The 26,707-nt window shown below is 50.8% G+C and overlaps 3 protein-coding genes across 8 annotated transcripts in view; 2 read left to right on the top strand and 1 right to left on the bottom strand.

The window, feature by feature from the left end:
- MGRN1 (mahogunin ring finger 1) overlaps nt 1-803 on the top strand; it is a 55,499-nt gene extending 54,696 nt beyond the window's left edge. For 2 of the 4 annotated variants that reach the window (XM_065684069.1, XM_065684068.1), the window contains one exon: nt 65-803. In XM_065684069.1, the coding sequence (XP_065540141.1) occupies nt 65-177 (113 nt within the window). In that variant the 3' untranslated portion in view covers nt 178-803. The remainder of the gene's footprint in view (nt 1-64) is intronic. The other 2 variants (XM_065684070.1, XM_065684072.1) reach the window with 1 other exon arrangement.
- A 388-nt stretch (nt 804-1,191) lies between these two features.
- Nucleotides 1,192-4,204, top strand: NUDT16L1 (nudix hydrolase 16 like 1). Of its 2 annotated transcripts, XM_065684073.1 has the most exons (4): nt 1,243-1,551; nt 2,015-2,090; nt 2,169-2,275; nt 3,225-4,204. In XM_065684073.1, the coding sequence occupies exons 1-4, from the start codon at nt 1,315-1,317 to the stop codon at nt 3,693-3,695; spliced, it is 891 nt and encodes a 296-aa protein (XP_065540145.1). In that variant the 5' UTR covers nt 1,243-1,314; the 3' UTR covers nt 3,696-4,204. The 2 variants fall into 2 exon arrangements, with proteins under 2 accessions (XP_065540146.1, XP_065540145.1); XM_065684074.1 differs by having other exon boundaries at nt 1,192-1,551; nt 2,015-2,275.
- A 541-nt stretch (nt 4,205-4,745) lies between these two features.
- On the bottom strand, nt 4,746-26,524 carry NAA60 (N-alpha-acetyltransferase 60, NatF catalytic subunit). Of its 2 annotated transcripts, XM_065684076.1 has the most exons (7): nt 26,379-26,524; nt 13,708-13,823; nt 12,128-12,257; nt 10,676-10,772; nt 8,095-8,329; nt 7,104-7,287; nt 4,746-6,645 (listed from the first exon to the last, which is right to left on the bottom strand). In XM_065684076.1, exons 2-6 carry the CDS (start codon nt 13,815-13,817, stop codon nt 7,131-7,133), a joined length of 729 nt encoding a protein of 242 aa, XP_065540148.1. In that variant the 5' UTR covers nt 13,818-13,823; nt 26,379-26,524; the 3' UTR covers nt 4,746-6,645; nt 7,104-7,130. The 2 variants fall into 2 exon arrangements, with proteins under 2 accessions (XP_065540148.1, XP_065540147.1); XM_065684075.1 differs by lacking the exons at nt 4,746-6,645; nt 7,104-7,287; nt 26,379-26,524 and adding an exon at nt 21,835-21,894 and having other exon boundaries at nt 7,334-8,329.
- Between the last annotated feature and the right edge of the window lie 183 nt (nt 26,525-26,707).

Genomic DNA, 26,707 nt, shown 5'->3' with positions numbered 1-26,707 from the left:
CTGGGCTCTCAGTCTGCCTCCAGTACTGGCATTATTTGGTCTGAACCCCATTTTCCTCCCTCAGGCTCATCCGACTTCACCAAGGCGCTCCCCGGCCGCAGCACCGGCAGCCCCACGCAGCCCCTTCTCTTCGAGCAGACGTGTCTTCACATGGAGGATGAGCAGAACCTCTCGTGAGCGGGGCCCGACCTCCCTGCCCTGGCCGCTGGACCCCCCCGGACCCCACGCACGGCCTCTCCCCCTCCCCAGCGAGGCTGGCCCATCCTCACTGCCCCAGGGACCCACCGTTCCGGCTGTTCTGTAACAGACATGCATGTATCCCACTGGCAGCGGCGATGGATGGGGCGGTGGGTAGGGCTGGCGGCGTGGTTTTACATGGGAATCGTGGAGGGGGGGGGGAAGGTTTGGGGCTAAAAGCAGCAGGCGGAGGACACAACCGTTGTATATTTTGTACACACCGAGCACAGCCCTTTGCTGTCACTGCCCCTGTACATAGCTGTAGCCCTCCCTCCCGTCCCATTAGCCCCGTTGGGCTCTGCGCCTTCCTCTTCCCAGCTCTGCGTGCTGGGGGACCCTTGCCGGGGTGCAGGGCTCCGCTGAGGGGTAGCGTGAGGACGGGGGGTCAGCCGAACGGGGCGTGAGCCGAGCCACGTGGGACGGGGCTGACCCCCACATCCCCCCCCTACCTCCATGGAGCCCGGCGCTGCCCACGCCGTGTGCCTTGTTCTGCTTCTGCGGCGGGTCCCGGGGCGAGCCCCCCTGTCCCCCCCTCTGTGTTTGTAGTAATAAACCCGTGGAGCAGCCGCGAGAGTCCGTGCCTGCGGAAAGGGGGAAACGCTCCGGGGGCGGGGCCTTTGGGCTGGTGGGCGGAGCCACATGGGTGAGGGGCGTGGCTGGGGGCTATGTTACCGGGGACGTAGTCAAGCGGCTGAGGGGCGGGGCTATTGGCTGAGGGGCGGGGTCACGAGCCCGCGGCGCGGTGGGGGGAGGGGAGGCCCTCTCCTGCCCTCGCCCGCCTCCTTCCCGGCGTGCCCTTCGGCGCGCCCACGACCCCAAGCTTTGCTCTCATTGGTGGCGAGCGCCGCCGTTCCCCCGCGCTCCTTTTCTCTAATATGGCGGGCGACGCGGCGGCAGCGCCCCAGCCCATTGGTCAGCCGCAGCCGTCGGCCGCCCAGCCAATGAGCCAGTGAGCCCAGCCCATTGGCTCAGCGGCGCACGGCGAGCCCCTACTGGTTCGTGCGGCTGGCGGTCCCGCCCTCCTTCAGCGCCGTCGCGCGTGCGCGGAGCAGCGTCCCGGTGCAGGGCGGCGAGGCGATGGCGGCCATGGGGGCCATGGGGGCGATGGCGGCCATGGGCGCGCTGCCGGCGGGCGCAGCGGTGCTGCCGCCGCTGCCCACGCTGGGGGTGCCGGGCGTGCCCGAGCTGAAGCCGCTGACGCGGTACGATGCGATGCGGCTGGGCCCGGGCTGGAGCCACTCGTGCCACGCCATGCTGTACGCGCCCAACCCGGGCATGCTCTTCGGGCGCATCCCGCTGCGCTATGCCGTGCTGGTGAGGGGCCCGGCTGGGGGCCCGGGCGGGCAGCGGGCACAGGGCCGGGGCGGGGCCATGGGGCTGGGCCGGGCCGGGCCGCGGGCGCAGGGGGAGGCGGGCTCCGGGAGTCGCGGGTGAGGGCAGCGGGCGGGGGAAGGTGGGGCCGTCCGGTAGTTCCTGTGCAGGGCGGTAGCGTCAGGCTTGGCAGAGGCGGCGGCGGGCCCGAGCCCGGGGGGGAGCCCCCGGGACTCCCGGCTGTGCTGCCGGGCGGCGGGATCCGCCTCGGCTCCCCGGCCCAGGGCCGCGGCGAGCTGTCGGACGCGGTGTCGGTGAGCTCGGTGTCCTGGACGCGCTGGAGCTGGTAGGGCAGTGCCGGAGCGGCCCGGAGGCCTCCGTGGTGCCGGGCTGAGACGCCCGCGCCTCCCCGCGCCCTCCCCCCGGCTCCGCTGTGCCCCATTAACACCGTGCGCCTCTATTGCAGATGCAGATGCGATTTGACGGACTGCTGGGCTTTCCCGGGGGGTTCGTGGATCGCCGTTACTGGTCCCTGGAGGACGGTCTGAATCGGGTGCTGGGCTTGGGTTTGGGCTGTGTGCGCCTGACGGAAGCTGACTATCTGTGCTCGCACCTGACAGAGGGGCCACATCGCGTGGTGGCACACTTCTACGCCAGGCAGCTGACCCTGGAGGAGCTGCATACCATCGAGATCAGCGCGGTGCATTCCCGAGACCACGGGCTGGAGGTGGGACATCCAGGGAGGGATGCGTAGAGCTCTGAGCGTTCGCTACAGGGAAGACCAGGCTTCCCTCCTAGGTCTGCAGGGCTGCCGGCTCCCGCAGCCCCGCGGGGAATGCACCGCATGTAGAGCTGCTGGCGGAGGGTGCCATGCACCGCCGCGCAGCACCGGCGATAGGAGGCCTGGCTGTTGGCTGGGGTCGTGCCTCAGGCTCCAGAGCATAGCGGGCTCCAGCTCCAGCCTCTCCTGGTGACCGCCCGCGTAGGCAAGAGCCCCATGTACCCGCTGGATGAAGGGGGGGGTCCGTCTCGTGCCTGGTGGGCGCCTGCCCCTGCCTTGTGCTGAGTAACGTGGACCGGAATCGCGACCCGCGCTGTGGCAACGTGCTGCTCTGACCCGAGCTCTCCCCGGCTTGCACGGAGGCAGTGTGGGATGCAGCTTTCCCTTGCTCCTGGGTAGTGGGGTCCGGCTGACGCCCCGGGGTAGGGTGCAAGAGGCAGGGTGTCCCCGTGCGCCCGCGAGGCGCTCGGTGGGTTTTGGCAGGTGCACACATGGAAGCAGTTGGTTGTGGTGTGGTCGAGGGGATGTGTGGGTAAGCCAGGGTGTCCCTGGGCTGGCCAGGCAGGGTGTGCAGGGGAAGTGGGGCTCCCCATAGCGGCCTGGGGCAGCGGGATCCCCCCCAAAGGGGCAGGAGGGGGAATGGAGCCAGGGCTGGGTGCAGGGCCTGGGCAGGGAGAGCTGGGATCTAGCAGGGTTCAAGGAGGGCAGAGCAGGGGCTTCAGATGGGCTGAGGGCAGGCAGGCGAGGGCAGGGCCGGTGCGGGAGCATGGGCAGCACCTGGCAGCAGGGGCTGGGCTGGGTGGGCCTGGGCCGGTGGGTGCTGGGTGAGGGGCTGGGGGACGGGGGGGTTGGTGTTGCTGTGGGCTCTGCTGAGCTGTGCTCTGTGCTGTTGCAGGTGATGGGCATGGTCCGTGTCCCCCTCTACACCCAGAAAGACCGCATGGGCGGGCTGCCCAACTTCCTGGCCAACTCCTTCGTTGGAACCGCCAAATTCCAGCTGCTCTTTGCCCTGAAGATCTTGAACATGGTGCCCGAGGAGAAGCTGGCCGAGGCGGTGGCTGCCACGCAGAAGCTGAAGAAGCCGCCCATTGACCATGCAGCAGGGGCGATGGGCAACCTGGGCGCCAAGTCAGCAAATGAGCTGATGGCACAAGCTAAAACAGGCAGTGAATTAGGAGATCAGGCAGAGAACCAGGCGGTGGTGCAGGCAATGGCCGAGTCAGCAGAGCAGGTGCTGGTGGGGCTGGAGAGCCAGGCTGTGGCGGAGCAGTTGGTGGCTGTGCCCGTGGCAGAGGCGCTGGAGCAGGCGGTGGCGCTGGGGGCAGAAGCTGTGATGCAGCAGCCGGTGGCTGAGGCCATGGAGTGATGCTGCTGTGTTTGAGCTTGATTAAACGTGGGTGAGACCAGAGAGACTTTTAACTTCCCAGTGCTGGCTGCAGTTGCTGCCCACACAATTCCACTGCCCAGCCGGGAGGGATTGGGTTTGTCTGAAGCAGGGGAAAGCGATGTATTTTTATGGCCATTAAACTCTAGTGAGCTTCCCAGATCAACCTGCACAGCCCCCTGCAGCGTTCATGTGCTTATGTGAGGGCGCTGAAGCCTTAGGATTACGCTTTGATTTCAGAGACACGCAGTGCTGTGGCCAGGTCCCACCTTCGTTTTTAAGGAACAAAATGTCTTCTTTTTTAAATGCCCCGTGTAGCCGTGGCTGCGAGCGCAGCCGAGCGAGGGGGCTGCTACCCCCGCACCTCCGCCACTGTTGGCGGGCCGTGGAGTGACCGGTCATGAATTCCTTTTGGGGCACAGGGGCACATCTGTAGGTTTCAACCTGGAGATCTGTGGGAGCAGGAAAGCGGAATAAATGGCTTTGCTGGATGTGCTGCAGTTGGATCCTTCTTGAGCACTGGGGTAGAGCTTTGGGGGTGCAGGGGCTCCCTCAGGGCTCTCTGCTCTGCTGGCTGTGCCAGGGCGAGAAGCTGGAGGGAAAGGGAAGGGCAGCCCCTGTGAGCCAGGGCCGCGGGGCTGGCTGCAAACCCGTGTTCAGGTGCTGCTGTTACTCCAGCATGGCTCAGGTCCCACAGGGGCTGGTGAGAAGCATCTGTGCTGTTGCGGGTGCCAGAGCACCTCAGAGCACTGGCTCCAGGTGTGGGGTTGTCCTGTCTAAGCAGCAGCCAGCAGAGCCCGGTTGCAGTGCACAAGGCCCTGCTCTCCGTGCAGGGATGCACCAGTAGAATCCACCCCCATCCAGCAGCTCGGCTGCACTGGGCAAGCTCTGTGCTGGCTGCCCCGATCCCAGCAGGAGCTATCCCCCATCCCAGCCAAGAGAGAGGTCACCCTCCATCATGGCAGAGCAGGTCAGGTGAAGGTGCTCGAGCAGCCCCTCAGAGGCCAGCTCTAGCGCAGAGTGAGAAACAACTCAGGAAAGAGGTTTACTTTAATTGAAGACGTTTGGAGAGGCCAATGGCGCTCCTCGGGGCAGGGTGGCAGAGGATGCAGCAGTCACAGCTCCCCTCAGGGCGCGCCCAAGAACTGCAGCAGCGGAGCTGGGTTGTGTAACGGGCAGCAGGGAGAGTGGGGAACAGTGCCAGGGAAGCGGGAGAGAAAGAGGCCTGGTCCAGAGAAAGCAAATGCTGAGGAAAACCAGGGGCTTGAGCTCCTAAAAAACCTCGCGAATCAACAAACAGGCATGTTTAAGTAAACAGTGGATGAGCAAAAAACCCCCAAATGTGGCAAAATAAATAAGGCTGGAAGGGTGCCTCAGGTCTCCCCACGGAAAGCACTGTGGAATGGAGAGGGTCACAGTGCTGCCTGCCCTGGCAGCAGGGCCCAGCCAGGCTGCAAGAGGAGCACTGGGGACAGCCAAAGCTCCCCAGCCTATGGCAGCCATGGCAGCAGAGCTCCTCTCCCACCCTGTGACCCAGCTACAACCCCAAGAGAGGTACCAAGGCTAAAGCTTCCAGCTCAGGCTGCAGCTCCCTACCCCATTGTGGGTCCTCTGCTACAGGACTGCATCCCTTGAGCCACGCTCAGCCTGGCTGCTGCTGCAACTGCACCCAGCTGCTTGCCCTGCTGAGCCAGAGGATGGGTTGGAAGGGACTTCTGCCCTCAGAGCAAGGCCCACACCAAGGTCAGCCCCAGCTTCCCAGGGCTTGAAGGTCTCCAAGCATGGACTCTTAACAGCTTCAAGCTTGACCATCCTCATGGAAACCTTTCTGCCTTCTGTCAGTGACTGAGTTAGACCTCTTTGATCCCAGAAGAGGGACCAGCACCCCCAACCAGAACAGCCATGGGCAGTGCCAGCCCAGGGGCACCAGGCTGGATGATAACTGCTAGTGAGCTGAGACCCAGCCCCAGGCTGGCCTGCCTGTAGAGGCTCCTGCAGCCAGGCCACAGCTGAGCAACCACAGAACAGCCACCAGGAGACTGCCTGCTGGCGCTGCCCTGGGGGTGCCCAGACCATGGCCTGAAGCACACCAGTGAGCAGCAAGGAGAAGCTGCTGCGATGTATGCACAGATCTCATCCCTAAAGAGCCTGCAGAGTCCAGCCCCACAGCTGAGGGAGGGTGCATGCAGTGGAGGAGCAGGGCTCTGGCTGCAGCAGTTCTATACCCCAGCTTCCCTCCCCTGCTACATTTCAACTTGAACAAAGGCAGAAAGATCTATACAGTATAATATATATATATTTCACTATGAAATAGCAATTTCATTCCCTGCCTTCTACTTGATGCATCCTGAATGAGATGCTGCTTTGTAAGTCACTCTGGAGGGCTGGTGGGGCTGGGGGGTTTTCATGCGAGGCAGTTGCCCTCCGTGGAGGTTACCTGCAGGAAGCACCAGAGCCTGACCTGGCAGGACCCAGACATGATCTCCGCTTCCCCTCACCCAGCTCCCCCTTCCCTCTCAGTAAGGGCATGACTACATCCTGCCAGGGCACTTACGGCTCATTTACATGGTCAGCACAGATTCATTAACCTCATTCCCCCTGCTTTCAGTAGCCATGGTGTGGAAGCAGCAGCTGAACCCCTCTACATCACGTATACAAATAGGAGCAAACCAGAGGCAAGGGAAGTGGCAGGGAGAGTGCAACATGCACACAGAGTGGTGATGCAAAGGGCCCTCAGCCAGAGTACAGCCAGGGCTCGAGGCCATGAGGGTAAGTTAGGGCTGCAGCCCCGCAAGTGTGAAGTCTACCAAATCTCGGTCAATCTGTGGAACAAGGAGTCCTGTCCAGGGGCTGGGTCACTGATCAAGAGCTGTCATCATCACTGGCACCAATGCAGAGCCAGATGGTTCAGGAGATGAAACGAAGAACAATCCTATGGAAAGGAAAGGGAAATAAAGTGTTACAGATTTCTTCAAGTGTACTGAGGAGCTGCTGTCCTGAGCACCTTGTTGTCAGAGCCAACAGCACATGGGCTTCTAGTTACTGTGCTGGGCAAAGAGTGAGGACTGTGGTCACTCTGAGCCTTGCAAGCTGGTCTAACAGAGCTAGGAAAAGGAGAGACATCAGGGCCAGGTTAATCTGCTGTCAGGCTCCGGGCTCAAGAAAGCAAGATCAGAGTTCAAACTCCATTCAAACTGAACCAACGGGAGTCTGGCCCCCAGCTGGAGGCTGGGGCATTGCTGTGCCCCAGACACCTTACACAGCAGCTTGCCCAGCAGCAGAGCTGCAGCTCCAGAACACTTTCAGCTCCCCAGGATGGTGGCCGTGGGCACTGCCACCACATCACTGCTGGCCCTGGGCAGAGAAGGGAGCTCTTCCCCAGGTACCCACCCTTGCTTTCTGTACCTTCCGCTCCCATCACATTGTCCGGCTGTACTCAATGCCGCTCTTGGCAGAAATGCCCGACCAGGGGAGAAGGCTGCAGAGGAGGCTCTGGGCCTGCCGATATATCCTCTGGGGAATTGAACATGGGCTCAGGCTGGCCAGCGTTGATCCAATGTGCTGTAGGTAGTCAGTGGCCCCAGTTAAGGACAGCAACATTCACACTGTAACTTAAGTTACTCTGGGGACTAGCACTCCCTAAAGAGACCCCATGATACAGTGAAAGCTGCTCTGCTCAGTTACACAGATCTACTCTTGGTATTAACTGCCTGCTCCTTTCTATCAAAAGCAGGTCTGCTTTGCACTGTAGAGGACGGCTGCTTGGGAACACTGGCTCCAACTTGAGTGGGAAATACCTTCTCTAAGCAGCTGCTGGTTCCCTTTGCACTCCACTGCAAGTTCCTGTGGGGATGGCAATCCATCCACTTGCCTGGAGGGGTTTGGACTGACCAGCTACACCCAGGAAAGATCAGGTTTCTTCTCCATGATCCAGTGACCTGAAAAAACTCCCAAAGCCAGTCTGAGAGCAGCCGGCTGAGATCTAGGCCAGGCCAGGGTCACACAGCATCCCAGGTCACAGGAAGCAAGACAAAGGGCTTCTCTGCCATGCTCCTGGCCAAATCCTGCACCCCACAAGCACACTTTGGCTTAACACCAGCATTCACTAGCACTAGTATCAAACTTGCTCCAACTTAGAACTCAATGTACCATCCTACACTGCCTCTCTGAACTGTTCCCAGAGGAACCAGGGGACAAACAGGCCTCTGTCCTATTCCTCTGACATCACCTTCCTTCCAGTTCCAGATTAAACTCATGCCTGAGCAGGCATCAGTCCCCATACCTGCCCCAGCTCACACATTGCTAGATTGCTATTGTCAACCCAGAACACAGTTTGGTTTTAGCATGCTCCACTGCTAATCAGACTGAAGGTAAAGGATATAAGATTGTCCAGGGTGGATGTCCACCATTGATGTACAGGACATAGGTGAAGCCATCTTTGAGGACCCCTCTGATGGAATAATAATAGGGAAGATAGTGGTGCTGTTTAAAGTCTCTGTTTTCATAGAAGGTTATTGCTGTGTTGTTAGTGGTGAGGACGTGCAGGTAGATGGCTTTGCAGTGATCCTGGGCAGTTGTTGATATATGGTCTTTTAAACTTTCAAGCAAAAGTGAACCTGTTGAAGGAAAGAGCAGCAGAATCACACAGTGCAGCTGCTGTCACAGGGCAGCACAAGGGTTTGAAGGTCCCAGCTGAGATCTCCTGCACCCAGTGTCCAAGCAGCGACTGCTGCACACACTTGGAGACACCAGGTCTAACCCAGTTCTCACAAACTCTCCTGATGAATTAAACAGGACCACACTATGTGGTTTTAATATGAACCTCACCTTGCCTATGAGCATGGCTTCACAGAACTCATAAAGACAGAAACTTCTGATTCAATAACCACAAAGAAGAGCCAGATACAGGAAACTCAATAATGCCCATCCCTGGGCAAGCAGCTCCCAGCTTTGGGGAGGGTCAGTGAGTCCTTTCTAACAGAATCAGTTCCATCACATATATGAAACAAAGCACATTTACACACACAAAGCAACCTGGTCTAGTGGAAGGTGCCTCTGCCCATGGCAGGGCAGCTGGCACTAAATGAGCTTCAAGTTCCCTTCCAACACAAACCACTGTCCTGTGAGGCTATGATTCTATGTATTTTAAAACCACTTACAACAGGACTTGACAAGCAGGTTGTTGCACTGTCTGCTGAACTTGAATTCAAATCTAAAAACTGGTAGGATTTTAAGATCTCTCCTAAGGAGGGGAGATGGGATACAGTCTCATTCAAACTGGATTTGCTGCAGCTGCTATTCAGCAGGAGAAACCGGAGACAGGCACAGAGTATACTCCAACCCCAAGAGCTGAGACCCGGAGGTTCATCCGAACTACCTCAACATGGCATGAAGGACCCAGCACAGCCTGCAGGGGAACTTGCTTCCATGAGGTGTGGTAAAAACAGGCTAAAGAAATAGCTTGGCTAATACACACAGATGAGATTCATGCTGCTGTTTCACAATCCAATATAAGACTCAGGGACAAGGACACATAGGATTTCAGAGCAGAAGTCAACAGCACTGACTTCATGGTCACTTGATACGTAGTGAGGATTTTTTATCAGCCAAGCACAAAAACACCACCACAGAAACAGGAGAGCTGTTTTATTGTGTTATGAGATATTCCATGCTTTTATCTCTCAGAGAACCAACTGCCCTCTGGTTTAAGGGTAACAGAGAACTACAAACCAAAGCCTTTTAATGTCTGCCAGGGAAAAATCAGAGCTTTAGTGCTTAGAAGTGTGCCTGGGGTGAAAAGCCTCCTGCATGAAAGACTTCAGCTTCAAACACAAGTAGAAAAGCTCTCAAGAGAAAGCTCTCAGGAGAAGCGCCAGCAGGCAGCAGCTTCTTTAGGTTGTTTTGCTACATGTACAAGACCAAAGGTTTTGATGGAACACAGCAATGTGCTGTAGAGATGTAATGGGTACAGAACACACTAATCCTGAAAGGAGAAAATTCCAGCAAGACGGAGCTTGGAAAAAAAAAAAAAAAAAATCAGCTTTTGGAAACTGAAAGGAGACTCAAATCCACCACAGTTTTATGGAACAGAAGACCCCTTTACCACCTCCTCTGAACATTATCCTGTGTTCTTTGTATTTCTGTACAAAGAAAATACTTATCTCCAGTAGCATCTCAATGCAAGTTTCAACTACAGTGCTCTCACTGAGGACTCTTCTGGTCATTTCTTTATGTACCCTAACAGTATGTATCTTTCTAAACATGAATGTGGGAGGAGGGAGGACTTGAAGAAGAGGAGTTATACCTGTATCAGCTGAAGAAACATCAGCTGGGCAACACTGGGCCATGCTGTCAAACCTGGCCTATTTCCTTTTGCAGATCAAAGACAGAGATCATGCTTGAAATTGCCCCACAAGGGCACTTATTTGATGACAAAACACATCCTGTTCTAAACAGAGATGATCTCTGACTGCAGGATTTTCAACTGGATGCAAAAAAAGCTGTGTGCTTCAGCAGGCATTCAGAGCTGACTTTTAAATGCATTTGACAGATTTCATCAGGTCCAAGTTACACTCTTTTTCTTCTAAATGTTTGTTCTATCTGCTAGGCAAAAAGTTATAAGCAGCTCTATTTTCTGCTTCAGGGACCAGGCTTCTGACACCCATGAAAGAAAATCACTTCAAACCCTGCTCCAGGGTCAAGTCCTGGCACTTTCAGTCTCAGCAGCAGGAGTGCAAGTTTTTTGTGTGCTCAGTTACCCCCGGGATCAAGATGGACAAAGCCAGTAACAACATTTCAGTACACCTACATTAACACCAAGAAGGGATGTGAGGGTGTCACCTTCCCAATTACTGGCACAAATCAGCAACAAGCTTGTCTTAAAAGGGTATTGCAGGTCTCCTTCAGCCATGTCCACACATGACAAATGACAGCAACAGAGTTGTCACTTTGCAGCATCTTACCTATTCCATGTTTTCTGAACTCCTTCACCACTCCAAGACTTAGGATGTAAGCAACTTGCGTGTCCAAAGGAAAATTGGAAGCTAGGATGTCTCCATCCTGAGGAGAGAAAAGACAAGTTATTTAGTAGGATATCTGGGGAGGCACAGAAGAAAGCAAGAATCCCAACCCAGAACATCTGAAAACAAGGCTATAGCTGGGAACTTCTCACTGAACAGTCTTAACTGAAGCTTCTGGAAAAGATGTGGGAAATTAAAAACTCCAAGCATGGTCCCTTAGGGGTTATTCCTACTTTCTTATAATCTTCCCAGACAGAACACAAATCAGGATCTTTCCTTACTATATACATTATTTGTGAGCTTAAGGACAGAATATATTTGCGTTCTTTACCAGGAAGGATTCCAAGTGCTAATTCTGGAGTTACCCATCAGTATCCACATCAGTCCAGCAACAGTCTTTATTGTCTGCATGCTCCATCTGAGCTTCGTGTCAGCTGGAGGTCTCTGCATTGCTGCAGAGGACAAGGAGCATGTTTACAGGCCCAATGGCCTGGAGCAGTGGCTGAATAAGCCCCTGGCTTTCAGCTTGGCTGGAACAAGAGCCTTTTGTTAGAGTTGCTGAAGATGCAGTTTCTGAGTTTGACTACCTCTGAGGTGAAGCCAGACAGCTAAAATGAAGAGACCCATGCTACTCAATGCTCTCAGTCTCTATAAATGTTAAGATTACTGTTTAATCATAATATTGAGAGCCTTTTAGAAGTTATCTCTGCATTGTCCTGCTTCTTTTTAATCCACTTGCCTATGCTGTTTTCTGTACACTAACCCAGTGGTCTATTCCCATACTGCCTTCAGAGACCATCTCTTCTTCACCTCTCTGCTGTACTGTGCTGTCTGCCCTGGCCTCCAAGCTCTGTCATCCCTGAAGCCTGAGCCTTCTGCAGACTGGTTGCCTCTGCTTCTGTTAGAGACAGTGACCATGTAAATGAAGGAGTTTCTGCAGAAGTCACTGTAGTGACTCACCCTGAACAGTGAAGGAAGTTCAACACTTGTGTAAGAACGGAAGAGGTTCACTCTCCTACAGCTGCTCATACCTCAGTCACCAGTGATGGATGACCAGGAACACTGAAAACAGCCAAACAGGTACATGGCCTGCTACACAGTCACTTTTGGATTACATTTGCATGACTGGATCTCTCTGCACAGCACATTGAGCAGTCAGCTTCCCACCAGCCACAGCTGCCTAGCTGCAGCAGGAAAAGACTATGGTTCCAGGCTGCTCAGCAGCCCATGTGTTCAGACCCATCCCATCACTCCATTAGCTGGAGATCAGCATATTCCTGGTTTCTTAACAAGGGTCTGGATAGAGGGAGAAAAAATATCCCAAACAGGTCCCATCCCAGTTAACCATGGCAAGAGGTGGACTATCTCTTACTGAAGTACAGTTTAGTAGCATACCTCTTTATGAACCTTTGTCCTGCTCTTGATCTCTGCCACTATCATTCCCACAATGGAGCCTCTATATGTGGCTGCGAGGGAAAAGAACTTCTTGTTGGAAGTGATATCCCGGTACCATGAGTCAGGGTACCTGGGGAAGGAAAGAAAAACAGGAATGTTTAGGGACACAAAGTCCATGGGAGTAGGCAGTGCCACAGCCAACACTGTGCCAAGATGCTGCTCAACTGGAAATGGACAGCAACATCTTTAATGCCAGTCACTGGAACTGCAGACCAATGTATTCTACACAAGACTAAGGGCAGGAAGCTGTGCTACTGAAAGGGCTGTCTTCTGCACAGCCAGCCAGCCGAGTACCTCAGACATATGCCAATCTAAAGCTCTGTGATTTAGCTTATTCCATGTAATCTGGGTTAGAAAGTTATTCACCCTTCCTGTCTTAACTCTTGTATAGTACCAATGAACATCAAACAGCTGCTGTACCCCATTTGGTAGCATGGTTTCTTTCAATTGCATCTAAGCAGCAATGCAGGCTACACACGTAATGGCCTCCTGCCTTGCTAAGACAACCACATTTCATTTTATATTCATAGCCCAGAGCTTTCACTTCCATCTTTAGCAAGTTATTTTTAAATGCAAGATCCATCTGCCCTTATCTGAGATGTAAAGATCTCATTAACTTATACACATGTGAAAAAATGCTGCATATTGGTACCAAAAAGATTGCCTCATCAGCCTCCAGCTCTCCTCCTCCTGCAGCTACTACAGGAAACCAGCACACATTCATTTATTTCCAAGTGAGAGCACAGCATGCCTCATGTTTAAAAGAAATCTACAAATCCAAAATACTATGAATGCTTTGGCTGGTTTGTTACATTTTATGCAATCTTAATTACAGTCCACTAAAATCCTCTGTAAACCTTCTCAACAAAGCTAAAGAAATCCTTGAAGTCTACAGCTGTAGTTTCCCTGGAAGCTTTAAGCCAGAAAGCTATCCCTGTCCCCCAGAGAAGCTCCTTATTCCCATGCTTGTGCTGACACAAGCATTTACCAAATGGGGGCCTGGGGAACTGACCTGGGACAGACTGAGATCAGCTTTGAGCCAGAGCTTTGGGAGCCACAGTATATATGGGCAAGTACTGTTTGGTCTCCCCTGTGACATTCAGACAGACATTCCTTTAGGAACAGTTGCTCCAGGTCAGTTTGGTTCAGCTCTGAGGGTGTTTTCGTGGCACACACTCCAGAACACAGCTTTCACAAGCACGAGGATGCTATCCTTTTCCCTGGAAGTGTGCTCCTTTCCCTATCTCAAACACAGTCTTTCCCAAGGAGATGACCCACCCCCTTAATAACAAAGCCTATTTCTCTGCCAAAATCTGCATACAGGAACTTTCTGATCAGGACAAGCAGCAAAGGGCCATTAATAGGAACACCGCCACAGTGCATAAGAGATTCAGAACTGGCTCTTATCTTAGTCCATATGGCTGCAGAGCCCTTGCTGTTATCTCTGAACTGGGCCCGTGCAGGTTCACACCATTTGTTTCTAGATTCCCACCATCTCACCCCAAAAACCATTAACTTACTCTATTGGGAACCAGTCACCACAGAGCTGTTTCACTGTGTCTATGTCATTGTGGCAGAGAAGACGCAGGTTTACGTCTGTAAGTGCAGTGGGGGGCACCTCCTCTGTCATTCACGCCTGCAAGAAAAGAAAGCAAGCATGTTAAGAATGATGAAGCTCAGGTTCTGAATGCCAGCTGCAGCCAGGCATCTGCACAAAGGCAGCAGGAGGGTCTCAGCATCATGTTGTTTTTCTTAGCAGAATAAGTTTTCAAGAGAGACGAACCAAAACATGGCAACATTAACCCAAGAAGCAACTCAAAGCCCTGCTGCCCACAGGATCAGCACGTTTCACTTCTCAGCCTGACCCAGCCCCCAGCCCTGCATCTCTACACACCATGGTCCAGCGATGCTGCGTGAGGGAACATGTGGCACCAACCACTTCTAAAAAGAGCTCAGGAAGCTGCATCAAGTAAGCCAACAATGTGTCAAGTGTAGCTTATGATGCACGGAGCTCTTCACATGTCTACGCAGGACCAAACAAAAGTGAACCAACAGCTTAAAAAGGAAGCACTGCTAGAAAAACATTTATAAGCTCTTACACAATGCCATCATCTCCAGTTAGTACATATGCAGAGGATTCAAATTCTTTTTAAAGGTTCATTTTGTTTAACTTATGCTGGTGAATGAGTTTCATTTCCCCTTATTCCTACCTGCTACAGATCCACAAAGGCTTCCTTTCCAGCCCAGCAGACAGCGTTCAAATACAGAAATGCCAAGATACCCTTTTCTTTCAGCACAGCACTACCACAACCCTGCTAACCATGCACAGGACACTTACTCCAATGTCTTCAGCCTTTTCCTAACAAGGTACCAGCGGCAAAGAAGCAAGCTGTAACAGAAGCAGTTGTAAAAGCATTTGTAGCACAGACACATGAATGAAGAACAGGGAGGAAGAAGAAACTGGCACTGGTTTGGGTGGAACTTGGAACACATAAAAGAGCCAACATATCAAAAAGAGAAAACATACAAATAAGGTCCACTATCATCTAGGGGAATCTTCTCCAATGTAGGCAGAAAGAATAGCAAAATGCTTTAACAGAGTTCTGAGGACATTCTCTTACAGCTCTTGGAAAAGGTGAAACGGGATGGGTTTCTTCAAGCAAGGGATCCTTCCCAGACACAGCTTTCCTCCCAGTGACCAGTCCTACATATTTCCCCAAGAAGGGCATCTGCAGGGACCCATGTATCGATATGGATCGCTCATTCTTCTCCAAACAAGTCCTTAAAAAAGAACCACAGCGACTTCACAGCCTGTTCTAGGACTCTGGCTGCATATTTACCGAGCAGCCTACAGCTTTCACAGCCAGTCAGATGCCAGTTTCAAACCAACTTTAGCTCCTAGAAACCCCACAAAGCCAATACTCCTGGCTGCTTTTAAAACTAATTTTACACTCCTAGAATCAGCTCAAGCCCTCTGACGCTGGACTTCAAATCTGTACCCTGTTGTGGCAGCAAGCACACTCTCCAGCACTAGCCCCTGGTGACCTTCTAGCATGCTGAAGTACCCAGTGCACAGCAGTGTGGAGCTCGGTGGCACACTCACCAGACCCTTTCTGAGCCATTGCAGAGCAGTGGCCCACCACAAGATCACAAAGGGAGGGCAAAATCATTCGTAAGCCAGAATTGCTTGGCAAAAAGCTCGGGTAGCATAAGGTCAGCTTCAGGGTGGGGGTATAAAGGAGGAGTGAGCAAGCACATAGAGCCAGAGCTGCTTTGGCCATGGCAAAGCTCCAAGCCCCAGTACATCGCTATGTTAGAGGACATTAAGCAGGCACTCCGGTTTGCAACAGGAGTGCTTTTTCTTGTACATTTTATTTTCCTTTGTCAGTTCTGATGCTCCTGTAAGGCAACACCCCCCCCTCAGGCAGTATTCTCAGCATTAAGGAACCAGCTAAATGAAACAACCACAACAGAGCCATATTTTTGCAAATGAATAGAAGAGGCAGGGGCCTAGGAGCAGCTGCAGCTGCTGCTGCAGGAGAGGCAGAGCCAGCACAGGACGCATTCTTGAGAGGATTAGTCTGTGTTTATTTAATGCTATATTCTCAAAGAGCTGCGCAAGCATCGTGCATTATCCTGTGGCTGAAGCCAGCCTTAGAGTAATCCATGACCATTTTGCTGCACAGGAGAATTCCTCTCCCCTCAGATCCAGACAGCCGTTTCCCAGCACCAGCTGCATTTGTGGGGACTCGCTACATCTGCTTTGCATTATGTGGCCCAATGCAGATGCTCCTGCACATTTACAGAACATTTCAGACACCACCTAGCACTGTGTCCTGCCACAAGGTTTTAGGAGAGCACTTCCTTCCCCGGCCAGGTGTTGCTGTTGCTGGAAGAGCTGTGTCCAAGGGAGAAGAAATCCCAAGGAAGTCAATTCTCTTCATACCCCGATGACAGCCACTGGCTCTGCAGAGATATCCAGGCAAACACCCAAGACCCAGGTCCTGGCCCTCTGCACACCCTGTGGCATGCTGTGATTAGCAGAGCCAGAGCCCTGAGCAAAAGCCTCAGCTAGCACAGTGACCACAGCATCACTTTTAGAGTCAGCCTGCTTTTAGAAGGCAGAAGATATGTTTGGAAGTAACCAGTATCAATGTAAAATAGAACCCCAGCACCCAACAGAAGTTAAAAGGGCCTTAGGAGTTTATAGGCTCCACTCACACTGCAACACTGACAACACTCAGCTCTGACACAAAACATGGCTCCAGCCTCGTGCTGTTGAAGGGGGGAGGTCCACAGCTGCTTCTGAAACCCCAAAGTCAAGTCATTTTGTTCAATATCTGTTCCCCAGGTGTCAGCCCTTTGCTCCTGTGCTCGGCACACTCTGAGAAGTGGCATGGTTAACAGCATGCACTGCTCCACCCAGAGGGCACAGACACCTCCCCCTTGTGTCAAAGTGGGAAACATTCATCTACGGCGAGTATAAAACCAGACAACATTTTGTGCTTATGAAATAACCGTGCAGTTAACATTTGAAAGAGCTCTGAGGACACCCCCTCCCAAAATAACAAAGCTAGCAGTGAGCAGAATTAGAGCATTTGGTTTCCTTTCCTACCTAAAACCTGCAGATATTAATATACAACAAACTGATTTCAAAACAAAGAGAAGCCCTCCAGGAAAGTATAAAGATTTTGATCATTTCCACTACTGTTCTGCCTTGCTCTATTGAAACAAATGTAGCAAAATGTTTTGGCCTTGGGTGCACTGGAGATCTGCACAGCAACCTGTCAAATTCTCATTATAAGTATTTAGCAGTAATGGACGTTGGATGAAAAGAAAGAGTAAGTACATTACTAAATGAGCCAACTTAACATATAATTTTAAATCAAAGCATATTGTAAGGCCTAACCTTACCATTTTACAATAACAGCATAAATCTTTAGCATCACTAAGCTCTAGCTGTGATGAGCTCAAGAACAGTATTTCACAGTTATTCTGCCTAAAAGGCAGAGGAGCCACAGCCCGAGCAATGGTTGGGACTCCATGAACTATCGCTGTTCACACACCACAATGAGCCAAGTATTGGTACTCACATGTTTCTACCACCTACTTGTACGTCTCATTGTGCAAGAGCACAATGGTTGTTTAGAGTTTACATTAGCTACCAGGTACACGGACAGTTTCTTTACTTGAACTAGATGCTTCACACCTAAGAAACCTCAATTCAGGATTTCTCAAGAGCAGGAAGTTTTCTTTCCCCTCTTAAGGTTCTTGTATTTAAAAAAAAATACATATAAAAATCTAGATAATGCCATTATTTCTAGAGAAATTGTGAGAAACAGCACTCTTAATCCAATGGGGTGTTCAAATCTGTCATGGTTTAAGCCCAGCCAGTAACTCAGAACCGCGCAGCCACTCGCTCACTCCCCACCCTTCCTCCCCCTGCTCCCAGAGGGATGGGGAAGAGAATCGAAAGAACGTAACTCCCACGGGTTGAGATAAGAACAGCCCAGTAATTAAGGTATAACACAAACCACTGCTGCTACCACCAATAATAATAATGATAAGGGAAATAACAAGGGGAGAGAATACAACTGCTCACTGCCCACCGACTGATACCCAGCCTGACCTGAGCAGTGATCTAGCCCTTCCAGGTGACTGCCTCCAGTTTATACACTGGGCATGACATGCTGTGGTATGGAATACCTCTTTGGCTAGTTCGGGTCAGGTGTCCTGTCTCTGCTTCCTCCCACCTTCCAGTGCCCTCCTCAGTGGTAGAGCATGAGACTGAAAAAGTCCTTGGGCGGAGTTAAGCATTACTTAGCAACAACTAAAAACATCGGTGTTAACAGCACTGTTCTTAGACTAAAGTAAAAAACACAGCACTGCACCAGCTACTAAGAAGGAGAAAAATGACTGCTACTGCTGAACCCAGGACAAAATCCAGAATAAGGCCTGATGCTTACTAGAATTTGGCAGGGAGCTGCTTAAATGAATTTGAAAGATCCCTCGAGCACTTCCATACCTGCAAAAGCTTGGTCAAGTGGTTCAACAAGATTTCCATGGTTTAACACTATTAACACACTTCAGCAATGCTTCTGCCCTGTGCCTCCTGCGAAAGTAAGTTGGAATTCAGCAATGAACCATTACAAGATGCTGGGTTCATGAACTTCTGTTTGGACTTCAACCTCCATCCAGATAAGCTCATGAAAATACCAAATAAAATTTTTATCATCTAGCAACAAATATCACTGAATTTCCTGGCAGAATAAAACCAAGGCAATCTAAGATTAAAGTGAAATGAATAGTAACTAGAACTGTATACATATATAACTTCAATAAGAAGTGTATTGGCTTCAGATTCAGTGTTCACACAAAAAAAAAAAAAAAAAAAAAACTTGAAGGTATCTTCTTCACTTGCAGAAACAAAGACTGAAGTTCATCAAAATCTTTTACTTTCCGATTTTATAGCTAATGGAAATCAACTCGTCCTCAATGGAAAAAAGCAAACCTGCAGGAAAGAATAAAGAAAAACAAGAACTGTCAAGATAGTTTTATAAAGTGATCCTACAATTCAGGAAGCACTGTCCCAGAAGACACACAGCCAATCACCCTGGTACTGGAGGCACCTCTGCCATTAAATAGATCAGACTTTATTTACTTGGGCTGAAGATTCTTTACCTTCTGGAATTCAAAGCATTTTCTCCAAGCACTCTCCTGCTAGATTAGTAAGGATTATCTGCTTGTTGAAGGAAAAGATTAAGTTCCTCCAGACAACTACCAAGCAAACAGCGTGCACAGGACAGGTTTGAGGCACCACATCGGTGCAGAACACATCTGCTCCGCAAAGGCAGCATGTGAGCTGGCCCTTGTCCGGCTGCCAGTTCACATCCCTCCGGCTGCTCCTACCCAGCACTTCAGCCAGGGGCAGATGCACAGGAGCCGTATGTCACATTACATGAGCACACCATCTGCTTGGCACAGACACAGCCTGCAGATACTCCCCGGAAGACTCACATGCATGCACAGCAGGGCAGAGATTCATTCCCTTGTGCCTTGTACCTCACCAGAGGTGCTGCTCCAGCACTGCCACCAAGTCCTTGTTTCATGTGTGTGAAGAGTCCTCAAACCCCATCAAGACGAGATTTCCGGGGAAAAAAAACCTTTGATGGCACCTGGCATCATCTCTCACTTGTAAATAAACAGAATCAAAAAAAGCCCAGGCAGAATTCAGAGCTACTCAAAATGCAGGACAGACGTGTTAGCTGTGGCTGAGCTAACAGCTCAAAACAGACACAAGCTTGGCTATTATCTGGGGAGTATCCCTTCAAGAGCACCAGCAGTTTTCACTGTAAGAGAGCTCTAAGTCTCTCTACCTTACACCATCTGGCACAAGGGATTTGATTTACATTAAACCACTCAATCTGAATCAACCAAAGGTCTAATTCCAACAAAGCAATAAAGATTTCCCTGCTGCATTTAATTTTAAACTTACTGTGTTTTTAGGCTACTGGTCTCACAGGGAATGTTCCACACGGACACCCCTGTTATCAAGCTCTTCATTTAACACAATAAAATTGTAACTGGATTTGAAAACATCATGAATTCACTCTTAAGAATCTCAAAGAGGCACTTCTAGGACTTAGGGCAACATTATTAAAGCCAAATTTTAAAGTTATTTTAATACTTGGTCTTTATACCCCCTAGGTACCACTCTAAGTCTGGTAGAATTAAAACCAAACCAGGTTAGAAGGACCCTTTGGGGTTTTAACTCAACTTAGATCAGGCTGTTCAGGCCCACAGGCTCACATAACATCAGTGAGGAGCAAACCTCTTCACCCTGCCTGGGCTCAGACTGGTTCCTTTGCACCTGAAGGCACAACCAGAAAGCTGGGATATTAAATGCGCTGCCTGCACTGGTACAGCCACCTCTGCTGTGCATGCGATATAAACATACCTCCATATGCTATTTGTCACACTCCATTTATCCCTTCGAATGCTCCTTCTAGGAATCCTGTGCAGGTTCATTTCAGATTTGCAGCACACAAACCCCAGAAGACGCAGTACTCCTTGTTCCCGGTATGTTATGTAAACTGATGGAGCCTGGAGTTCACAGTCACGAGCAGAATAGTGATCATTTCACCTCCATTCCTGTACCATTTCTCATCCCATAGGAGTACTGCTCAAAACTGCCATCACTTAATTCCCCACATTAGCAGATGTTTGGAGTAAGACTCTAAATAGAAAATCTAGGACAAAACAACCGATTTTGCGCCTTGGTCTGAAAAGAATGTGAGAACATGGCTGCAAACAGGCTCTGATGCTAGATTATGTCATTCCACAATAGTCATTTTGATCCAGGCATGATGTTTTTCTGTCATTTCTACCAGACCCACAAGCACGGAGCCTCAGAGCCCCTGTGTACCCCTGGTTTCTCCGGAACATGCACTAGCTCAAGACCTTTTGCTACTCATTATTTAAGCTCCTTCAGTAGCAGCTTCCTTCTGTGCAGAAAACTGCCCTGCTCAACCACCTCCCCCTGCAGAGCCTCCTAGATCCCCATCTTGAAGAGATGCCTTTAGTCCAGCCCTGCTATGCAGATCCTAGTTGCCTCCAAAGCACAGCCTGACCTTGTCTCAGGGACATCACTCTGGAGAAAGAAGTTTGTTACTGTCTGGACTTTCTTCTCCAGTAAATCCACCCAAGGCAGCGTCCCTGACAAGTACCCCCTGCCACTGGAGGAGGCCAAAGCAACAGTGAGCTTGGGGAAGAATGTACTGTAAAGAAAACAGACTTTATCTCAATACCAGGGAGACCAGGAGGGTAACCCTGGGTTTAAATACAGCTGCACCAGTGAATCACCAGGTGCCCTGACACAATATACAAAGAATAATGCCTCCCTGAGCTGGCCAGACCAGCACTGGGGGAGCATATATTGTGGCTGAGCACAAAATATAGAAACCAAACAATTAAAAAAAACAAACTCTGAAGAAAGCCAAAGGCCTGAGCTGGCTCCAATCTGTGTATTCCTTCCCGGTGACTGCAGGCAGTAAGCACCATGACAGTGAGCACATGGACCAGTAACAGGCATCATACTCGTATTTGGATTCAACTGTACACTGCAACTGCTGCATTATGCTTATGCTGTGATTTCAGTTATCACGCTGCTAAATCAAAATCCTACATAACACCAAAGATACCAAACAAGTAAACTTGATATTAAACTCTAGAGTGGGATATCTTCAAGAGCCTGGCCACTGGACTCGGACAGGCAAGCAGGTAGCATGTCACACACAACCTGGGAGCACCCATCCTGGCACGCAGGGCTCCCCCCAAAGGCTCCCCCCTCAGTGCTCAGCCAATTCTTCTTCACCTCTGAAACCATTGTTCTAAAAAACTCACGTGTGCCTTGTCCCCAGCTCTGCACTTCATTTTCTGTTACACCCAGATTCAGGTGTGCACAACACAGAACTGAATGCCTGAAGGCAAAAACTACAGAATCACAGCGATATAACACTTTGGCTTCCTGCCATGAAGGATCAGGATTTGAAACAGATCCCACAAGGATATTAAGAAATGAGAAGGCAAAAATGTAGTTCTACCTGCATAGCAAGCAGAGGCTATTCATTTGAAATGAAAACACTTACTGTTAGTGAAATCCCTTTATACTTGTATCCCTGATCTTCTGCACACTTGAAGTTCGACTTGTCAGCCTTCCAGAAGCAGAAATGTTAATGTTTTGCACGCAAGCTGCTTGCTGGGCTTTTCTTTTACCCTACAACTCTAGATAAGTTACTGAAGCCACAGATTTCACAAGAGGTGATACTCAAAGTGTCTCCAAAACACGCTGCAAAAGGTTCCGCTTCCTGCTGCCCCAGATACAGCAATTCCTCTGGGGGATGGTAAACAAGAATCTCTAAGAGGGTTTTGCTGTTAAATCTTTTCTTGTTAAGATGCAGAAGAGAAAATCTGCTCTGTGACAGCAGCACTGCAGAGAGTTAAAACTAAAGGGTCACAACAGAGGCACATTTACAACAAGAAGCTCACTAGAGGAGAGACCTAATACCTTGCAAACGTTGAACAGGGCAAGTTTCCAATAAACAGCTGTTCCTCCAGAAAACGAACAAAAAACCCAACTGAACAACCCATCACATACACAGCCCCACTGCCATTCCCAAATTAGAATAAACAGCCACGCAGAACTGTATGTAGTGACTAAAAAAAACCATCCAGAAATTCAGCCTGCTGTAGTACAAACACGGGCAGAGGGAGTTCGAGCCTGCCTCCATTTCCTCCACACTGTCCTCATTACCCAGCAGCAACACACGGCTGTCGATAAACCCAGCCCCTTTGCCCCCTTCACTACAGGAAGCAAAACCAAGGAACTTTTGAGAGGCTGTTGCAAACAAGGTGCTTAAACAAAAACCAAACAAAACAAAAAAACACACACAAAAAAAAACAAACAACAAAACAAAGCTTGAAGAGCACATTGCTGCCCTTGCTGGCAGGCACCTGCTGCAAACATGCACCTCTCCAACATCCCAAATGTAAGATTTGAGCCAACATGGTTCCCTTTTCTTTCTCAGTGGCATTTTCCAGCATCAGACACCCACGTTTGACTCAAAAAAACACCTCCAAGAGCACCGCTGCTACCGTTTTAAGCTAGCAACATTTAAAATGGATTTTGGCACAGATGTCTGCTCTTACATCCACAGTAGTAAGCTGAAAATTAAAAATGTAAAACTGAATTAAAAGCTAACCTTGGAAAACTGAGCAGCTCCCATTCCTACCATTCTGGGAGGAGGGAAGTGTGGGTGGGGGACAGTGTAAGACATGAAGCTCTAAGTGTTTTTGCAACACTCTGCATTGAAGCTATCAGACAGGCTGTGACTGGTTAAAAAACGCAAGCAGACAGGAGCAATACCACTCTGATTTCAGGCAGCATTTCACTTTCAAGCAGGTAGAAGAGCTGCTCAGCTAAGGCAGAACTTTCTCTGCTGTTACACTGAACAGCTTAGCCCAACTGTTCCTTTAAAAGCATCTTAACACCAGAAGAGCAAGGCATTAACAGCAGCCGGTGGCACCAAGTCACTGACGGGAGTTCCTGCCCATTATCAAAGGCTGCCTCCAGCCCAGCAGCCCGTGATGAGCAGGAGGGCAGGGCTATGACCACCTCTGAATCAGCACTGCAAACCACTCACAAGGAAGTCCCCAGGTTTGTACCTGTAACTCCTCAGGTATTTCACCAGCGTTGTCACTCAGAGTCAGCCTTCCCAACCACAGCTTCACTGCTCCTGCTCACTCGATGAATTACACTGGGAGTGGCTGGGGTGGGAGGCAGAGAGGCAGAAAACAGCCAGGTAGAGAGAGAGGATGGTTTCTTGGCTGGGAGGGCCAGCTCACACAGCAAATAGGCTAAGATACCAGGCACCAGCTCACTGACCAACTTGTCAGACTACACTGGCCCAACAGCTATATTCATAGACACACATACACACACCCCAATCCCCCAAAACCCCCCATGGAGAAAAACAACCACCCCCACATGCAAATAAAGATCATCCTTTCTGGGAAATAAATAGCAACAGACATTAAAGAAGTACCAGACCTCAATAACAAAAATAAATACAGGGATTATGTTAGAGGCTCTTTGAGCTCCCAACTACACAAGACCATTTTTCTGAACTCCACTGGCAGCTCCAACACCTTTTCCTGACAACTGAGGCCAGCCCAGGTACCAAAAGACAGGATCATACCCTTCTGGCTTAGGAAAAGCAACAAGAATTAAGAATGCCACAAGTTTTTAAGAGGGCATTCACAGGACAGCAGCCACTTACCTATTGCTCAGACATGTTAAACTTGCTTTAAATACAGCAAGCAACCCACTGAGAGAAACAATAGCAGCAGCTACTTCAAAGAACAAAATGACATATTAGAACAATGCTCACATACTACTGCATGGTTCTTTATTTGCTACCAGGCATATAAAGACTAATTAAAGCATTAGTTTATAATACACCTCCTTATTTAACCTGCAAGATAAAACCATCAACTTTAAAAGCCTTGTCAGACAGCACCCAGTGTCACTGCTTCCAATGGGGCTGAAGCTGCTCCAGTGTTATCTCAAAATGAAAGTTTTCACTCTAATTATAATACGTTGGGAGAAAGCCATCACCTTTTTTAATTAAAGAACCTCATGTTTAAGAACCTGCTAGAGTTTATTCATACAAGCAACTGATGAGTGAATAAATACCACACACCAGCACTCCCAAAAAGCTACCAGAAGCATCCCCATAAAGGCTTTTGAGAAAACCAAGCTGGGCTAAGGAGAGTCTATGGCACGTTAAAAGAAAGGAAGCAAATACAGGATGACTCCATAGTGAAAGAGAGATTCCAGCTATAAACTGTTCAGCAGATTCCTCAAAAACAGACAGAATAAGAGATGAATAGATGCACAACAAAAGTGGCTGATGATCCTTTGGGTTTGGGCACAGTAAAATCTAAAGCTGTTCACAGTTGTCAAAAGCTCTCACAATGCCAAAAGACTAATGGAATGGCAGATAAAGTCTGAAAGCTGGTAAACAGAAAAAAGAACGCAGGTTGGAGAAAGGCAAACATTCCCAATCTGTGTTAACTGCTGAAAGGGAAAACAAAGCAAACCAAAATACAACATGTTCTCACAGCGAGTTCCCTGAGAACATTAGTTTGCTGATCAGCAGTACTCAAATATGATAACAGGAATTATTGGAACAAAAGGAGAAGGAAAACCACACCTAGAAAGCCTTTGGTCTGAGCTAGTTACAGATACGTAACACCTCTATATATCTGTCAATAAAAGGCCAGACACTCAAGCCCATGTTCATGTGGTTCTCAAGAGCAGAGAGAATAGCTGCAATGAGCGGCCAAGGGTCAGGGGAGCTCACCACGGTCATCTGGCACCGGTTGGGTGATACTGGGAGGTGCTGCAGCATAACAAAGACAGGAAAAACTACAACAGATACAGAGAGCAGGCTCACGGAGTTCAAACCCGACACAGCAAACATAACTGAAATACGTAAGCAACTTACTATGGGAGATGATAATTTGATGCTTGTATTCAAGAACAAATGTCTAAGACTCATGCTTTAGCTCAGGGCTGGAGACAGCAACCCCAGTGGCAAGGATACCAGCCCTGGTCACTCCAGCAGGAAATGGAAGGAAGCTGCACCTTCAGCAGTCTCCAAAACACAGACACTGCTTTTGCCATACAGACAGTATAGGTATAGCCCAGCACTATGCAGCTCAAGGGACTGGGCACAGCAGCTGGAACACCTCTAACAGAGCCAGACACCACTACGCCACCACACCCAGCAGGAAGCCCCCTGCCTTGAAGGAAGTCTTCGGAACTCAAGTGTGATCAATGCAAAACCTCAACACACATCTTGTAAAAACACCCAGCTGTCGCCCTGCTTAGATAGAATGTTGAATATTTGCTTTCTCTCTGCTAAAGCTCTACAGGCTGGTTCAAAAGAACACAACGCTTCTGCAGGGCAAAGCACAGAGAAGCGAAGCCGCTGTGGTGTGTGTGAGCTTTGTGCGAGGCAGGGCGATTTGTGAACCATGACCCAAGCTACCAGGAGACACAGAGCAGCACCCATGCAAGGGGAAGAGCTGGATCTAGTGATGCACTACATATTCCTGGCCTTCCAGAGAGGAATTTTTTTACGGAGGAGAAATGGAGACGGACTAGTTAAAGCTACAGACCCCCTGTGCTGCTGGCTGAGCCTCTGCACATAACAGAGCATTCCAAGAGAAGGAATAGCTGTCAGTGTGGCTGCAGACCTCCTGCAGCTCTACCAAAGCCAAGCAATAGTTCCCTCCCTTGACCCCGCTGTACCCGAGCACGGGGCGGTGCCAGCGAACTAACTCCAGCTCGAGCTGGGATTATTTATTGTTAACAGCCCAAATAACACAGCTTCACCAACACAACCGCACGGCTGCCTCGCGAACCCGGCACCGGAGAGCCCCGCACCCCTCCAGGCTCGGACCGAGGAGGCTGCCCCGGGTCTCTCCGGATCACGGCGACCAGGAGAACAGCCCGCGGGGCCGAGCCCCGCTGCGCCGTCCCGGAGTCGCCGTGCCAGGCCCGTCCCGGGCGCAGGTCGCCATGGCAACCCCGCCCTCCCTCTCTTTCCCCCCGGTGCCCGCTCACCTCGGACTGGCGGCGGGCGCCGTGCGGGCGCGCCGCGGGACGGCGGGGCGGGTCAGCGCATACCGTGCGGCGGCAGCACCGGCGGGCGGCGGGCCAGCGGCCGCGGCGGACACCGGCGGGCGCTTCCTCTCCTCGGACACCGCGCAGCAAGGGGCCTCCCCATAGGCTGCCCGACGGCACGTGACCGGCTGCGGGCGCGCAAGCGCAGAGGGCAAACTCCGCTCCCCGGGGCCACGCGGGCGGGGAGCGCAGGGGAGCCGAGGGCGCTAATTAAAGGGGGTGTTTAAACTAGCGATGCAGCTGCGGGCCCTAGCCTGGGGCGCGGGGTG

Source organism: Lathamus discolor, chromosome 6 (genome assembly GCF_037157495.1).
Source record: "Lathamus discolor isolate bLatDis1 chromosome 6, bLatDis1.hap1, whole genome shotgun sequence".
Classification (NCBI taxonomy): domain Eukaryota; kingdom Metazoa; phylum Chordata; class Aves; order Psittaciformes; family Psittacidae; genus Lathamus; species Lathamus discolor.
This window is presented reverse-complemented; position numbering and strand designations above follow the sequence as displayed.

What these genes read in the sequence shown, in the direction of transcription:
- NUDT16L1 (XM_065684074.1), top strand. Translation starts at nt 1,315, where the DNA reads ATGGCGGCCATGGGGGCCATGGGGGCGATGGCGGCCATGGGCGCGCTG. An exon ending in CGCTGCGCTATGCCGTGCTG is followed by an intron (nt 1,552 to 2,014) that starts GTGAGGGGCCCG and finishes CCTCTATTGCAG; the next exon opens with ATGCAGATGCGATTTGACGG. An exon ending in CCCGAGACCACGGGCTGGAG is followed by an intron (nt 2,276 to 3,224) that starts GTGGGACATCCA and finishes GTGCTGTTGCAG; the next exon opens with GTGATGGGCATGGTCCGTGT.
- NAA60 (XM_065684076.1), bottom strand. Translation starts at nt 13,817, where the DNA reads ATGACAGAGGAGGTGCCCCCCACTGCACTTACAGACGTAAACCTGCGT. An exon ending in GGTGACTGGTTCCCAATAGA is followed by an intron (nt 12,258 to 13,707) that starts GTAAGTTAATGG and finishes TTCCTTCCCCAG; the next exon opens with GTACCCTGACTCATGGTACC. An exon ending in GGACAAAGGTTCATAAAGAG is followed by an intron (nt 10,773 to 12,127) that starts GTATGCTACTAA and finishes TTCTCTCCTCAG; the next exon opens with GATGGAGACATCCTAGCTTC.